Source organism: Eschrichtius robustus, chromosome 4 (assembly GCF_028021215.1).
Source record: "Eschrichtius robustus isolate mEscRob2 chromosome 4, mEscRob2.pri, whole genome shotgun sequence".
NCBI classification, from domain to species: domain Eukaryota; kingdom Metazoa; phylum Chordata; class Mammalia; order Artiodactyla; family Eschrichtiidae; genus Eschrichtius; species Eschrichtius robustus.
Window position 1 is genome coordinate 133,057,015 of NC_090827.1, and position 17,605 is coordinate 133,074,619.

At 35.2% G+C, this 17,605-nt stretch overlaps 1 protein-coding gene across 7 annotated transcripts in view; it reads left to right on the forward strand.

Moving 5' to 3' along the window:
- Positions 1 to 17,605, forward strand: part of BLTP1 (bridge-like lipid transfer protein family member 1) — a 211,242-nt gene that overhangs the window by 20,801 nt on the left and 172,836 nt on the right. For all 7 annotated transcript variants that reach the window (XM_068543392.1, XM_068543385.1, XM_068543389.1 and 4 more), the window contains 3 exons: positions 173 to 289; positions 6,395 to 6,473; positions 7,645 to 7,709. In XM_068543392.1, the coding sequence (XP_068399493.1) occupies positions 173 to 289; positions 6,395 to 6,473; positions 7,645 to 7,709 (261 nt within the window). The remainder of the gene's footprint in view (positions 1 to 172; positions 290 to 6,394; positions 6,474 to 7,644; positions 7,710 to 17,605) is intronic.

The following is a 17,605-nucleotide window of genomic DNA, read 5'->3' on the forward strand; positions in this document are numbered from 1 at the left end:
GAAAATTCAAGTATTAAATTGTAAGAGGACATTTTACCATATGGAAGTAAATCCTCTCATTTCTGAACATGATAAATGATCTTTCACTAACAAATTTTTATTGAGATACTAAGATGATTGAAGGAAACATATAGTGAGATCCTTTTTTTTTGCATTTTTTTTCTCCCAACAGCTACCATTTTGTCCTGTGGATGGATTATTTATCTCACGTATTATAATTCTCGGAATGTTGGTCTTATTTTAACACTGGTTCTTAACAGATTATACAAGCATGGCTATATCCATATTGGTAAGTTTGAGTAATTTTTTTCTTCTGTGTAATCTTGAGATGTATATTGTAAATATGTATTTTATAAACAGATAGTAGCTTTAGAAATTTACCTTTGTTTTATGAAAGTTAAACTAATCTACCTGGAAATTCTCTTACATAGCATATAGTTCAAGTAGAGTTGAACTACCACTTGGTTATGTCCTTTACCTCATTCTTATTTCTTAAAGTGTTTCTAAGTGTTTTTTTTTTTTTTGGCGTATAAGAGATAATCATTAAAATAATTTGAAAAATCTAGACATATAAAATATGGAACTAGAAGTTTCTTAAGGTCCTACTATCCAAAGAAAATTTCTAATGCTTGATGAAGTTTTACTGTTTATTTTTAAACTGATACCTAAAAAATCTATAACTGTAAGTGGAATCATCTTGTGTATTTCATTTTGTAGCCTTCTTTATTAATTTAGCTTGACTACTTATAAATGGGAAGTTTGCAAATAGATAGGAGGGTGTATTAGGAAGTTATATGCCTTAGAAAGCCCTAAACCACTGGGAAAGAGGGGTGAAGCATCAGCAAATAGAATGTTTCTGATCTTCCTTAGAGTTGAGTACCTCTTAGTGGTCAAAAATAAAACTTCTCTCAAACGTAAGTAGTCTTTCATTAATTTGAGGCAATGACTGGTTCCTGGGGTCACCCAAATTAATGGAGGAGAATGGTGAATTAGTCACTGCTTTGGGTTTTTTGTTTGTTTGTTTGTTTATACTGCAGGTTCTTATTAGTCATCAATTTAATACACATCAGTGTGTATATGTCAATCCCAATCGCCCAATTCAGCACACCACCATCCCCACGCCACTGTGGTTTTCCCCCCTTGGTGTCCATACATTTGTTCTCTACATCTGTATCTCAACTTCTGCCCTGCAAACCGGTTCATCTATACCATTTTTCTAGGTTCCACATACATGCGTTAATGTATGATATTTGTTTTTCTCTTTCTGACTTACTTCACTCTGTATGACAGTCTCTAGATCCATCCATGTCTCAACAGATGGCTCAATTTCGTTCCTTTTTATGGCTGAGTAACATTCCATTGTATATATGTACCCTACTTCTTAATCCATTCGTCTGTCGATGGGCATCTAGGTTGATTCTATGACCTGGCTATTGTAAATAGTGCTGCAATGAACATTGGGGGTGCATGTGTCTTTTTGAATTATGGTTTTCTCTGGGTATATGCCCAGTAGTGGGATTGCTGGATCATATGGTAATTCTATTTTTGGTGTTTTAAGGAACCTCCATACTGTTCTCCATAGTGGCTGTATCAATTTACATTCCCACCAACAGTGCAAGAGGGTTCCCTTTTCTCCACACCCTCTCCAGCATTTGTTGTTTGTAAATTTTCTGATGATGCCCATTCTAACTGGTGTGAGGTGATACCTCACTGTAGTTTTGATTTGCATTTCTCTAATAATTAGTGATGTTGAGCATCTTTTCATGTGCTTCTTGGCCATCTGTATGTCTTCTTTGGAGAAATGTCTGTTTAGGTCTTCTGCCCATTTTTGGATTGGGTTGTTTGTTTCTTTAATATTGAGCTGCATGAGCTGTTTATATATTTTGGAGATTAATCCTTTGTCCGTTGATTCGTTTGCAAATATTTTCTCCCATTCTGAGGGTTGTCTTTTCGTCTTGTTTATGGTTTCCTTTGCTGTGCAAAAGCTTTGAAGTTTCATTAGGTCCCATTTGTTTATTTTTGTTTTTATTTCCATTACTCTAGGAGGTGGATCAAAAAAGATCTTGCTGTGATTTATGTCAAAAAGTGTTCTTCCTACGCTTTCCTCTAAGAGTTTATAGTGTCCGGTCTTACATTTAGGTCTCAAATCCATTTTGAGTTTATTTTTGTGTATGGTGTTAGGGAGTGTTCTAATTTCATTCTTTTACATGCAGCTGTCCAGTTTTCCCATCACCACTTATTGAAGAGACTGTCTTCTCTCCATTGTATATCCTTGCCTCCTTTGTCATAGATTAGTTGACCATGTGTGCATGGGTTTATCTCTGGGCTTTCTATCTTGTTCCATTGATCTATGTTTCTGTTTTTGTGCCAGTACCATATTGTCTTGATTACTGTAGCTTTGTAGTATAGTCTGAAGTCAGGGAGTCTGATTCCTCCAGCTCCATTTTTTTCCCTCAAGACTGCTTTGGCTATTCGGGGTCTTTTGTGTCTCCATACAAATTTTAAGATGATTTGTTCTAGCTCCGTAAAAAATGCCATTGGTAATTTGATAGGGAGTGCATTGAATCTGTAGATTGCTTTGGGTAGTATAGTCACTTTCACAATATTGATTCTTCCAGTCGAAGAATGTGGTATATCTCTCCATCTGTTGGTATCATCTTTAATTTCTTTCATCAGTGTCTTATAGTTTTCTGCATACAGGTCTTTTGTCTCCCTAGGTAGGTTTATTCCTGGGTGTTTTATTCTTTTTGTTGCAATGGTAAATGGGAGTGTTTCCATAATTTCTCTTTCAGATTTTTCATCATTAGTGTATAGGAATGCAAGAGATTTCTGTGCATTAATTTTGTATCCTGCAACTTTACCAAATTCATTGATTAGCTCTAGTAGTTTTCTGGTGGCATTTTTAGGATTCTCTATGTATAGTATCATTTCATCTGCAAACAGTGACAGTTTTACTTCTTTTCCAATTTGTATTCCTTTTATTTCTTTTTCTTCTCTGATTGCCATGGCTAGGACTTCCAGAACTATGTTGAATAATAGTGGTGAGAGTGGACATCCTTGTCTTGTTCCTGATCTTAGAGGAAATGCTTTCAGTTTTTCACCATTGAGAATGATGTTTGCTGTGGATTTGTCATATATGGCCTTTGTTATGTTGAGGTAGGTTCCCTCTATGCCCACTTTCTGGAGAGTTTTTATCATAAATGGGTGTTGAATTTTGTCAGAAGCTTCTTCTGCTTCTGTTGAGATGGTCATGTGGTTTTTCTTCTTCAATTTGTTAATATGGTGTATCACATTGATTGATTTGCATATATTGAAGAATCCTTGCATCCCTGGGATAAATCCCACTTGGTCGTGGTCTATGATCCTTTTAATGTGTTGTTGGATTCTGTTTGCTAATATTTTGTTGAGGATTTTTGCATCTGTATTCATCAGTGATATTGGTCTGTAATTTTCTTTTCTTGTAGTATCTTTGTCTGGTTTTGGTATCAGGGTGATGGTGGCCTCATAGAATGAGTTTGGGAGTGTTCCTTCCTCTGCAATTTTTGGAAGACTTTGAGAAGGATGGGTGTTAGCTCTTCTCTAAATGTTTGATAGAATTCACCTATGAAGCCATCTGGTCCTGGACTTTTGTTTGTTGGAAGATTTTTAATCACAGTTTCAATTTCATTCCTTGTGATTGGTCTGTTCATATTTTCTGTTTCTTCCTGGTTCAGTCTTGGAAGGTTATACCTTTCTAAGAATTTGTCCATTTGTCCACCATTTCCAGGTTGTCCATTTTATTGGCATAGAGTTGCTTGTAGTAGTCTCTTAGGATGCTTTGTATTTCTGCGGTGTCTGTTGTAACTTCTTCTTTTTCATTTCTAATTTTATTGATTTGAGTCCTGTCCCTCTTTTTCTTGATGAGTCTGGCTAATGGTTTATCAATTTTATTTATCCTCTCAACCAGCTTTTAGTTTTATTGATCTTTGCTATTGTTTTCTTTGTTTCTATTTCATTTATTTCTGCTCTGATCTTTATGATTTCTTTCCTTCTGTTAGCTTTGGGTTTTGTTTGTTCTTCTTTCTCTAGTTCCTTTAGGTGTAAGGTTAGATTGTTTACTTGAGATTTTTCTTGTTTCTTGAGGTAGGCTTGTATAGCTATAAACTTCCCTCTTAGAACTGCTTTTGCTGCATCCCATACGTTTTGGATGGTCGTGTTTTCATTGTCATTTGTCTCTAGGTATTTTTTGATTTCCTCTTTGATTTCTTCAGTGATCTCTTGGTTATTTAGTAACGTATTGTTTGGTTTCCATGTGTTTGTGTTTTTTACGTTTTTTTTTCCCTGTAACTGATTTCTATTCTCATAGCGTTGTGGTCAGAAAAGATGCTTGATATGATTTTAATTTTCTTAAATTTACTGAGGCTTGATTTGTGACCCAAGATGTGCTCTATCCTGGAGAATGATCCATGTGCACTTGAGAAGATAGTGTAATCTGCTACTTATGGATGGAATGTCCTATAAATATCAATTAAATCTATCTGGTCTATTGTGTCATTTAAAGCTTGTGTTTCCTTATTTATTTTCATTTTGGATGATCTGTCCATTGGTGTAAGTGAGGTGTTAAAGTCCCCCACTATTATTGTGTTACTGTCGATTTCCTCTTTTATAGCTCTTAGCAGTTGCTTTATGTATTGAGGTGCTCCTATGCTGGGTGCATATATATTTATAATTGTTATATCTTCTTCTTGGATTGATCCCTTAATCATTATGTAGTGTCCTTCCTTGTCTCTTGTAACATTCTTTATTTTGAAGTCTATTTTATCTGATATGAGTATAGCTACTCCAGCTTTCTTTTGATTTCCATTTGCATGGAATATCTTTTTCCATCCCCTCACTTTCAGTCTGTATGTGTCCCTAGGTCTGAAGTGTGTCTCTTGTAGACAGCATATAGATGGGTCTTGTTTTTGTATCCATTCAGCAAGCCTGTGTCTTTTGGTTGGAGCATTTAATCCATTCACGTTAAGGTAATTATCGATATGTATGTTCCTATGACCATTTTCTTAATTGTTTTGGGTTTGTTTTTGTAGGTCCTTTTCTTCTCTTGTGTTCCCACTTAGAGAAGTTCCTTTAGCATTTGTTGTAGAGCTGGTTTTGTGGTGCTGAATTCTCTTAGCTTGTGCTTGTCTGTAAAGCTTTTGATTTCTCCATCGAATCTGAATGAGATCCTTGCCGGATAGAGTAATCTTGGTTGTAGTTTCTTCCCTTTCATCACTTTAAGTATATCATGCCACTCCCTTCTGGCTTGTAGAGTTTCTGCTGAGAAATCAGCTGTTAACCTTATGGGAGTTCCCTTGTATGTTATTTGTCGTTTTTCCCTTGCTGTTTTTAATAATTTTTCTTTGTTTTTAATGTTTGCCAATTTGATTACTATGTGTCTCGGCCTATGTTTCTCCTTGGGTTTATCCTGTATGGAATTCACTGCGCTTCCTGGAATTGGGTGGCTATTTCCTTTCCCATGTTAGGGAAGTTTTCGACTATAATCTCTTCACATATTTTCTCGGGTCCTTTCTCTCTCTCTTCTCCTTCTGGGACCCCTATAATGCGAATGTTGTTGCTTTTAATGTTGTCCCAGAGGTCTCTTAGGCTGTCTTCATTTCTTTTCATTCTTTTTTCTTTAGTCTGTTCCGCGGCAGTGAATGCCACCATTCTGTCTTCCAGGTCACTTATCCGTTCTTCTGCCTCAGTTATTCTGCTGTTGATTCCTTCCAGTGTAGTTTTCATTTCAGTTATTGTATTGTTCATCTCTGTTTGTTTGTTCTTTAATTCTTCTAGGTCTTTGTTAAACATTTCTTGCATCCTCTCGATCTTTGCCTCCATTTTTTTTCCGAGGTCCTGGATCATCTTCACTATCATTATTCTGAATTCTTTTTCTGGAAGGTTGCCTATCTCCACTTCATTTAGTTGTTTTTCTGGGGTTTTATCTTATTCCTTCATCTGGTATATAGCCCTCTGCCTTTTCATCTTGTCTGTGTTTCTGTGAGTGTGGTTTTTGTTCCACAAGCTGCAGGATTGTAGTTCTTTTTGCTTCTGCTGTCTGCCCTCTGCACTGCTTTGGGTTTATTTAATGGCTGTGCCTAATTAAGGGAATTATCCATAGGAAGCAGTTGTTTAAACTGATGTTCTCATATAGTTATTTAGTAGCTCAGTTCATAGTGATGATATGTATGGCACTTTTTGTTATATTTGAGGGAAAAATGTTAGAAGGTTAGTAAGGCTTTAAGGATATCAGGAAGGGAGTAGGGAGAGAACATTTAATTATTGAGTAAATTGAATGCGAAGAGCATTTAAAGCTTTAAGGGCTCTACTGTCTTTCAAAACAATTACATTAATTGCTGTTATTTTTTTCCTACAACAGGCTCCTTTTCTTTCTCTGTTCTTTCTGGAAAAGTCATGGTTCGTGAAATCTATTACATTACGGAAGACATGTCTATTAGGTAAGAATAAATAAATAAATAAATGAGGACCCATCTTATACAAATTTGAAATATTACAAAATTTTTTTTGATTATGATACTGTATTGAATATGACTTGCTTTTTCATATTAGAAATGTTGGCCTTTTCAAATAAAATCATAAATCAAAAATCATTTTCTTCAGTGACTCATACTTGGTGAATTGATTTTTTTAAATGTTTCTATCAGTGGATTAATTTAGCTAAGGTTTAAGCTGGCAAAATACTATTGAATAGTAGCTTATGGAAATGAATAATCTTATATCATCCCTAGTTTTAAAAATTGAGCCACTAGATTACCTGACCATTTTTGTTGTAGAATTCATTGTGGTCATTTGTTATGTAAGCAAGGATCGGAGACGTTGATAACTCTCATCCATTAGTTCCTTAGTATAGATAGTCAGGTTTTAGAATTATTTAGCATTTATTAGCATTTCTAATTTTACCTTAAGGAGGAAATGAAATCTGAATATAATAAGCAATGATAGTTCATATGTTTGATATATTCTGTCTTCTATAAGCCTTGAAAGAAAAGCTTACTCTTATTTTTGTGATTTGCTTAAAATTTGTTACTTAGATAAAACTTGAAGATATGGAATTAGTTGAGAGGTGCTAGGGTTTGGCAGCCCTCATACCTCACTTATAACGGAGAGGTAACTTCTTTGTGAGTCTAAAATTATCTCCAAGTTAAAAGTAAAAAGTAAAAGTTAGGCTATAATTCCATCCTTTGGGGATATGAAGTGTTGTATCATTATTGAAATGAAAGAAAATCTTTAAATGTTTTCCCTTAGTATGCTAATATCCCCGTTTGAAGATTTGGCTTTTAGTTTATATAATTTTAACTCCTTTTATAAATTTTAAAAATTAAAAATTTAAATTTAAAAAAGAAAAAGTTTTTTCTGTTGACACTTTATTTTCCTGTTAAATGTAATCTGGTATTACAGTTTACCTAAATAGAAGAATCTGAGAGCTTTGCAAATCTTATTTTCCTTTCTTAACTGGAAGATTATGAAACATCTTGGTATGCTAGTGTCCTGTTGAAAATTTTGTGTATTTCCTTATTATCAATTGCCTGCCTTTTATAATAACTAATTAAGAAATGAGTTAAGTAAATTGTTACTTAAGCTTTCATTTCTGTAATTTATCTTTCTTAGAATTCAAGATGGATTTATAATTTTTCGGTGGTGGAAAATGTATAACCCAAAGCAGAAGCAACATGGTGAGCTTTCATTTTTTCATGTGTTTGAAATCTTCAATCATATAATCAGAATTTTCATTTGTAGATATTGGAATGTCTCACATTTTGTAATAGATAAAAGTATTTTAAAAAGCTTTGGAGTTTACAGAACTGATTTTAATACCCCTTGGCTGAAAATCCTTCAGCAGCTTTCCTCTTGCATGGTTAAATTTAGTTTCTTTAGCCTATTATTTATTTAGGGTTATTCTCAGTATGACCCTTACCCACATTTCCACCCTTACCTCCTATTACATCTATGGACTTAATCCCATACTGTGGTTAGAGTGGCCTTCCTAGTACTCTTTAATCATTCTACTAAGACACTTCTCTTACTTTTCAGCTTCTTTGACTTTATTTATACTTTTACATGACATTGTGACTAATTCTCATTTATCTACTATGGTAAGGATGAGCAGAAAAGAGGAAATGCAGACTTTGACTCTCTTCTGGTTCTGCTTTTTATCATCAGAATTTTCTCTCAGAATATTGTCCTCAAATCTTCATTTCACAACTGTAGGTGTTCCTGTCTGTGAATGTACCCTTCCTTCTCTACATTAACCACACCAGTGGCCTCAAGGAGAGTAGACCTTGTCTTTACTTTCTAGAATATTGATTCTCCAACATTTTTGATCTCAGGAACCTATTAACATTGTTCTAAATTATTGAGGATTCCAAAGAGCTTTTATTTATGTAAGTTATATCTATTAATATTTACTGCATTCAAAATTAAGCCTGATCATTATAGAAACATTTTTATTTCATTAAAAATACCTATCATAAATCCATTACATATTAAAATAAATAACAAACTTTATGAAGAATAACTTTTCCAAAGCAAAAAAATTAGTGAGAAGAGTGACGCTGTTTTATATTTTACTAATATTTTAAATATCCTAATGGAAGATAATTGAATTCTCACCTCTGCTTTTATATTCAGTCTGTTGTACCATATAGTTCATGTAGCCTTTAAAAAACTCCATTGTCCACTCATGGGAGAATGAGAAAAAGTCAAACGTCTTAGTATAATACTATCAAAATAATTCTGACTTTGTGGTCCTCCAGAAAGGGTTTCAGTATCTCCCCAGAGGTCCCTGGACCATACTTTGATAACTACAGAGATTTTAAGTGGGGCCTGGGAGTGTAAGGTCAAAAGAGGATGAAACCCCTCCACCTTTTCTTAGCGATGAAGACCTCTGTTTCTGGCACCCCATTGAGATCCTGAAATGGTGGTTGGTTCTGTATGTATAACTTTGGAACTTTCCAGTTAAATGTTGGGTTTTGTGTGTGTGTGTGTGTGAGCTCATCTAGGAATCTTACCATCGTATATAACTTGTTTGTGTAGGAAAATAGATTTAAAGTTCCAAAAGTTTTAAAACTTATCAAAACTTTGAGCTATCCTAAATTACTTTTAGATTTTGCTATTGTTTCACCATTGTTTAGTCTTTTTTTAAACTGTCATTTCCTTGCTCCCACGTATCTTTTGCCCCTCCTATATAATACGTAATAATGTACTCTACCTTGAGAAGGTTGGCATTAGTTGGTTACAATTTGACATCTGAAGAGGTAATGAAATCAGAATGATTAGAAGAAATAATGGCATATTTCATGTCTGGAAAAAGTTTTCTAAAAATTAGAGTTGTACATTAGATAATTTTGAACAGAGGCTGAGTGACTTCGTATGATAAAAGTATTCTGTGGGTCTTTGGAATAGGCTTTTTGCAATCTCTCATCTGTGATTGAGAATGGCTGGCTGTATGTTATTACCAGTCTTTAGTCTGTGATTTTAGAATATCAGTTGTTAAACCAACCTTTTTACCTCTTTTCTTAGCATTTACTAGAAGCATTCTCACAGGGAAAAAAAAGTGTTCTTTAGATATTATGTTAGTGCATTGGGAATCTTTTAAGTTTTGACTTCTTATGAAATCTGAATAAATTCAAAATTTTGAGTCACTTTCCTACACTGTTAACCATGTTAAATGTTGTGGAGAGAATTTTCTTGACTTTTTTTTTTTTATTTGTAAGTCTTAAAGGTGGCAGTTAAGTAAAGATATCTTACACTTAAGAGATGGTTAAAGTTCATTCCTGAGAGCCAAGTTCCTTTGAGCTCAGTCCCAGCTTCTAACACATTTACTTAACTTTGTGCAGGCCCAGTATTTCTGCCTCTGATTTAGTTTGAAAAGTCCCTCTAGTTTGTCCCTTAGAGATAGATTACTTTAGGAGAATATTTTTCCTCAGCACGTCATGCTTCTTTTAATCTTGTAGTCTATTTGTTAGGTGACTTGCTGTTTTGACTTAATCTTTTTTTTTTCTCTTTACATGTTTAGTTAACATAAGCTTTGTTGTTAACAAGGTTACAATGGAGCTGAAACAAAAGTTCTCTTCATTTATATAGCTTGTTTGTGATTAAAAAAACCTATTTGTATATTTATATTAGGAATTTTATTCCCAATTTTTTTTTTTTTTTTTTAGTGTTTTAAAATGTTCATGTGAACTGATAAAGCTGTAGGGGGTGGTGGGGTGAGGAAGCCCATTCGGCCTTAGGGCACCTCCACCCCATGCTCTTTACCCCAGAATTCCAAGGAACACGGTTAGGAAACAACGAATTTTTCTCAAAATCTGTTACCAATTTGGAAACAATTAATGTTCTCAAAACCCCTCATTTGGCAGATGGAAAATCAGAAACTACTGTGATTATAGCTGGTAAAATGGGGACAAAAACCCAGGTCTGCTAACTTCCAGTCTAGTGCTTCTTATAAAACAACTTTGTCAAATGTGGCCCAAGAAGGTTCCTTAGCGATTCTTATGGATAAACACTGATCACAACTTATGGGGAGGAATGAAGACCTTTGCAGTATCCAGAGGCAACTGCATGACTTAAACTAAGCCTACTGCAATTGCCCATTTCAGAATTTTCTTTGACACGGGGAATACCATCCTAAATTGTTTATAGTCTTTTTTTTTTTTTTTTTTGAAGAAAATAATTCATTTTATCATGAAATGTAACATCTCCTTAAAGTGGATTGCTATTCACCAAAACACATGGATGAGGGTCAAGAGTAACTGACCCAAGTTCTTTAGGAAAGAGGTAACTTTTGATAGAAATCTTTACCTAATTGAACAGATTTTTATTTTGAATTCACTTTACTGATGGTTGTGTTAAGTTGGAGTGGGGGATAATAAAAAGAGGTGCTATCCAAATCTACTTGAGGGAATACATGCATACAAACAATTGTAATTAAAGAAAAAATGGAGCAATGAGTGTGTGTTGAGGAAAAATACTGAGAACCATCTTCAGAACCATCTTCAAAGTTGGTCCATACCAACTTTGGTATGGACCACTGGGTGTGGTCCCAGCTGGTTCATGGTTTGATGATGTTGAAAGTTCTGCCCATTGGTCAAGAAGCAGAATGGTAGATGGAGGGCTGTTGTGAAAGTTCCATCTCTTAGGCAGCATGCTTGATGATGACAGTGAGTAGGATTGTGTCATGCAGAGGCGGAGTGGAAGGGAGGGTAGCTCAGATGGAATAACTGGTTTGACCAGTGGCAATAAGGTTGGAAAACGGGTGTGTTTAGGAATTAACAACTCCATTTGGTGGTAAATATAAGGTAAAGGAATAATAGGGGATAATTTGGAAGCTGTGTTATGGAGGATATTGAACATCTGGCAGCCACTGCCGTGAAAGGTTTTTGGGCAGGGGAGTGATATGAACTTAGGTCATTTCAAATAATATAAAAAAATATAATCACTACTTGAGATGCATAACCCAAGACTAATATAAATAGCTCAAATATTAGCCCTTCCTCGACTGGCTCTCCCCTGTCATTTCTTTGTGTCTTGAATTCTTTTTGTCACTCTTAATGTTAACATAAATTTGTGTCTCTGCTCTCCCTCTGTAATTGTCCATAATGTAGAACAGAAATATTATCATAATTTTTGGATATTTTATGTTTTTCTTAATATTGAATAACATTTAAATTATTTTTTCTAAATTGTTCTTTCTCATTTTTTTTTATGCCAGTGGTTTGCAGTAGAAAAAAAGATTTCACCCCTCCATTTTACAGTGATGTTAAAAGTTGGTAGACTTTATCAGTTATCACTTTTATAATTCTAATTATTTGTTCATAGTTTTACCTACATTTAAAAATTTACATGTATGTGCTCATGAATAGCACAGCTTTGGTGAACGGTCAAAGAAGTTTCTCTTCCTATGCTTTTAAAAGATATTCTCTGTTGTAAAGGATGACATTCTTAACAATGTGCTCACAGTTACACCCTTCAGAGGGAAAGACACAATGCCAAATAGCAGTGCAGGAATAAGCAGTTTGGTCTAAGTACATTATTAGTCTAGCATTTATAAGGGACAGAATTTATCAATAGAATATAGTGTAGAGGAATGAATAGGCTGCAAAGTAAGCTTTTGATAAAAAGTTGGACAATATTATGGAATACAGGTTAAAATAGTGAGCTGTATTCAGTAGCAAGACCTTACATTCTGGATATTACTTCTTGCTGATTAAGGGAAGATCCATGTGCTTTGGCAGTTAACCAAGCAGGAAGCAGAGATGATTGATGTTTTTTGGTGGAAAATTTAGAAGCCTAACTGGGGCGTGTGCCTGAGAAGATACATGGCCACTAGCCTTCCAAGGAGATAGGCCCCATTGGTGGGTAGGGCCAAGATTTTCATTAGGAAGTTTTAGAGCTGCTCTATTAGGAGAAAAGTGGTGTGTTAAGTGCTGAAACTACTATGCCATAGAGCTTGGTTGGGATAATTTAAGCCAAGAGCAGATTTAAAGTTGTCACTTGTCCAGTTTAACCCTTTAAAAAAGAGAAAACAGAACACATCTAATTTGTTTACCATAGAGTTTGTTGTAAAATATGCCCTAGGTCATGAATTAGTGATCTGTTATAGATGGTTGTTGGCTAAAGGCCACTTAATGAGGATATCAGTCAAAAATCTTTATTTTTAGGATATTTAATTTTAAGGGATTCTTTTGGAAAATAAATAGCAGGGCCAGTTACCTCTTAATATGTGGTGGTATATCATAGTGTTTAAATTCATACTAGTCTGACAAACTAGGCATGCATCCTTCTTATCCAGAGGAATTCTTGGGCTGTTAAGTGAAAGGATGATGATAAAGTATGTCCCTTTCTGTTATTTTGTTGCTTACAAGTTTTAGCCTAATATAATCTAGTACTTTTAAATTTGTAGCGTCTAGATCTTGTTTGTTAAATACATAAAGGAAAAAATCCCTGAACAATTTTTAAAAGGTCAGCAGACTATTTTGTCTTTGTGCTAAGTATCGATTCTAAGTATTACAAGGCTTTGTCAGCACATCTGCACTTTAGATTTTTTTACTGCAAATAACATGTGTCCCAATTATATAATTAAATAAGTGCCTTTTTTCCGATTTCCCTTTGGAAAACAAGAAGTCTCAATTAGCTGTTTGCTCAGGAGACTGAAGCTGTTCTACAACATTCATTTATTTTTTTCCTCCGTAAATTAACTGCTTGTTAAGAGCCTTTTATGTCTATACTTCTATCTATTGGGTATTTTATTAGCAAATGAGTTTGGGAAGCCCATTATGTGACTGTTAGATGACAAGGAGTACGAGAAAGAGAAGATTTCTGCCTTCAAGGGTAGAGCAGTGTTAATGTAGAGAGAAGATTTAAAAGAGCCAGTTGATTATACCTTTCTTAAATTATGTATAAATTAAAGTTTTCCCTTTGACTCCCAGTGTCATCAGAATGAATGAAACCTAAAAACTGCTTTTAAAATTTCCAGGAGAGATAAATGTCAGTGAGAAATCTAGTGTTACCAGAATTTAACAATTAAATACTACATTTAAGTTTTGACTGTTGATCAGTTTTTTTTTTATAAAATGCAAAGAAATAACTGGACCCGTTTTGTACATTTCTGTTTTCAGGGATTAATAACTTTTTTGCTTTTGAAATAGTCATTACATTTATTAATATAATTGATAAGTAATTTTGTTTTGTGGTTAAGAACCTATTTAGAGACCTGGATTTTAGTCTACTTCCTAGTTATATAATCTTGGGCTCTGACTGCCAGGGTTGTTGTGAGGATTAAATGAGATTATATGAGTAAAGTGCCTAGAACAGTACCTGGAACATAGCAACTGTTCAATAGAGATGAGCTGCTTTTGTTATTACGATGAGCATTATGTCACATTATGAAATGAAAAATTATTTAAAAAGAAGAGAATTCAGTACAAATCAAAAGTGAGTACATAATTTATATGACTAGTAAGAATTTGACCTGCAAAGGCAAGGGAACTAGCTAGTATTTATGGTATACAACAATCCTACAGGTATGTAGAGGTATTCTCATTTTATAGATGAGAAAAATGAGGCTCAGGGTGGTTAAGATACTTGCCTTAGGTCACGGCATTTGTAAATAATGTTACAGGAATCCAACCTTATATCCTTTTACTGTTTTATTTACTACCTTTTTCTAATTCCTGGAGAATCTAGTGTAGGATTCCCCAACTTTCTTTTTTCCCCCCCAAAAAAGCTGTATATATGTGTTGCTGAAATTAGGCCTTTGTACACTGGTGCTGGATTAAATCTCAGAGACAGAGTTTTGGAGGAAGTAGAAAGAAATAGCTTTATTGCTTTGCCAGGCAAAGGGGGCCACAGCGGGCTAATGTCCTCAAGACTGTGTGTCCCACCCTGGAGCGGGTAGTGAGGAATCTTACAGTGTTCAAGGAGCAGAGTGTCATTAGCTTGTGGACATTCTTCTGATTGGTTGGTGGTGAGGTAATGGGGAGTCAGCATCATCAGCCTTCTGGTTCCAATCAGTCTGGGGTCTGCGTGCTTGTGGGCAGCATACAGATAATTTCTTCCACCTGATGGGGGTTTCAGTATCTGCAAAACAGCTCAAAGGACATGGCTCAGAATATTATCCGTAGTCCTTGAGGAAGAACTAAAGGTCCTTGACTTTGTTTAATGGCTAAAATAAAGTATTATTATTTTGTCTTGCTTGACAATTTCCCTTTCTTTCTGCATTTTCTCACTTCTTTGATTAAATTTATTCTTTGACTAAAGTTTTTCTAGAGACAAAAGGCAGGCAGAGGACATGGGTGGCTCTCTATTCTGAGAAGGTTTCACAGGGTTCTTCTCAGTTACGTGTGTGTGTGGGTGTGTACGCATGTACCCACATGTCTATATGTGAGAGATACATGCCTTTGAAACCTATCTGTCTTTTGGTAGAGTGCTCATCTGTTAGGGGAGGTGTTTGTTTATGAGGACGTGCTCTGTTGATCTGGGAAGGTATCCCTGTTTATGTGTGGGGTACCTCTGCATGTGGGCTCTGTATGTACATACTTATCTCTGTGAGGGTGATACTATGAGTACTGAATATGCTAGTATAGTAGTACTTGTATGCATGCATCTGCAGGTATGGCTCTGTGAGAGTATATGTATGTATGTGTTTGTCCTTGTGAGTGGTTCTGTGTTTGAGTGCTTAAGTGAGTGCATGCCCCCCTCTGTATATGTGTGCTCACCTCTGTGTATGTGCTTTTTCCTATGTTTCTGTCTCTATGGGTGTGCTCTTGGGCCACCTTTTTGCATCTGTGTTTGTTGGGATAGGGGTTGAGGGATGGAGAGGGAATTGCCATATGGAATATGGCAGAAAGCTGGGTTTATTGACAGAAAAGATCCTGGGCAAAGACTCTGAAGAGAATAAGGCCATGTAAGCTTGGAGATCAACCAGGCTTGGAGATCTGATTTACTGTTTAATCACATAGCTTGCTGGCTGGAATATTAGTAATACAGGTGAAACAAATAGAAGCAATAGAACAAAGAAGATGAGTGTGAACTCAGCTAAATCTCTCTATTTAAAAATATGAAACCAAAAGCTGCTTTTAAAATGCTTATAGATTCACTATTTGTTCAGTATTTTTCTAAAGTGATTTTTGGAAGGAAAAGAGTGGTCTAGGCATTTTGTTCAATCTTACTTAAAATTTAAAAGCCCATTTATATTTCTGTTTAAGGATTTAACATATTTATTGAGCCCCTTCTACATACCAGGCAATATTTTAGGCAACCAGGGATAGAAGAGTGAACACAACAGGAAAAAATCATCTCTAATGGAGTTTACATTCTAGTTGGGGGAGGTGACAATCAATAATAAATAATGCAAAAAAAAAAAAAGTTGGGAAAATGGGTAGGGATTGTTGAGGGGATCTTGCAGTGTTTTAGTATTAAGTATTTAGTGTTTATCAGTGTTTTCAAAATACTTTCAGAGATTAATACCTTTATCTTTGTACCTTGTTGTCTTTAGTAAGTTAATGTAGCCATATTCTTTCGTATCAGTTATATTGAAAGAAGAGAATCAGTTGTGCATGTCCAGCAAGTTGAAGACCAAATTGAGAGTAATCCTGTTTCCATTTTTATACAGTCATCATTTGTTAATTCATCACTGCTGATCCAATTAGGAGCTAGTCCAGACTCTTGATTTTCCCCATTGCTCCTTCTGTAGCTCATCCACTGGCCTTTATAGTATATTCCTAATAATCAAGGCATTTGTATTCAGGGACCATGATCAAGTGTTCCAAAAGTAAATTTGAAAACAAATGACTTAAATGAGTTTTGAGGTAAATTTTGATTGAGTTGTTTATGACCTTGAAGAATTGTATAATAATTAATTCCTACTTGTATAGATCAAAGTGGGAATAGAAAAATAACCTACTTTGCATTTATTATGCTTCCACATGTTGGGTTTCCAAAAAGTCTTAGATCTATTTGTTTGAGGATATTTTTGTTTTACTTAGGAGTATGATTTGTGGTAAGATGCTCTGTTCCTCTTTCAAATGAGCCCTACTATGTACTAAGAATTGTTCTAGGCACCAGAGATACAATAGTGAATAAAACAAGTTTTTTTCTCTTAAAGAGCTTGCTTCATTCTGAATTCTTGCTTGGGAAGGATTCAGATAATTAGCGAGTAAATATATGTAGCATCGAGGAGTGAGTGAGGAAAATATGGCATTGAGGAAAATCAGAGTAGGGTCCGTAGAATAGAGAGTGCTGGTTTGCAGGGAGGGTGCTGTGTACATGGGGAGGTTGGGAGAGGCTTCATTGATAGGGGATAGTTAAACAGAAACATGAAGCAAGTTAAGGAAATGAGTTATTGTGACTATCTGGGGGAAGGACATTTCCTGGTTGTTCAGGTCCTGGTTTATAACCAAAATGGAGGCCAGTTTACTGGAGGGAGGACTAGAAGGGGAGAAGAGTGCAGATCCTATAGGATTTTATAGGTCATTTTTAAAGGGACTTGGTATCAATGAGAGAGGAGGCCATCAGAAAATTAGGGAACAGGAGAGTGACATGATTTTACTTAGGGTTTTTGAAAGATCTGGCCAATGTGTAAAGCACAGGCATAAGGGAAATAAGGACAGAAGCAGGGAGACTAGTTAGGAGGCTGTTGTGTTAAAACAGGTGCAGGTTGATGGTGACTTGGGCCAGAGTGGTGAGGAGTGGTTTCTGGATATATGTTGAAAGAAAAGCTGACAGGATTTGCTGATAATATCTGGGACAAGAAAGAAAGAGAGCAGTCAAATATTTTGGCCTGAGCAATGGAAAAGATTGACTTGCTTTTGATAGGGTGGGGAATATTGTGGAGTAGGTTTGGGTGGGAAAATCGGGTGTTTGGTTGGATATGTCAAGTGCGTGATGCCTGTTGGACATAAAATTGGAGATATTTGAGTAGGCTGCTGGATATTTGACCCTGACATTTTGAGACGAGGTCATGAATGATTACTGTAGAAAGGTTTAAAACCTAATGAGTGATAAAGTTTGATTTACTTATTTAAAAATGATAATGATATTTATAACTATTAAGTCTTAGAATACTTCATAT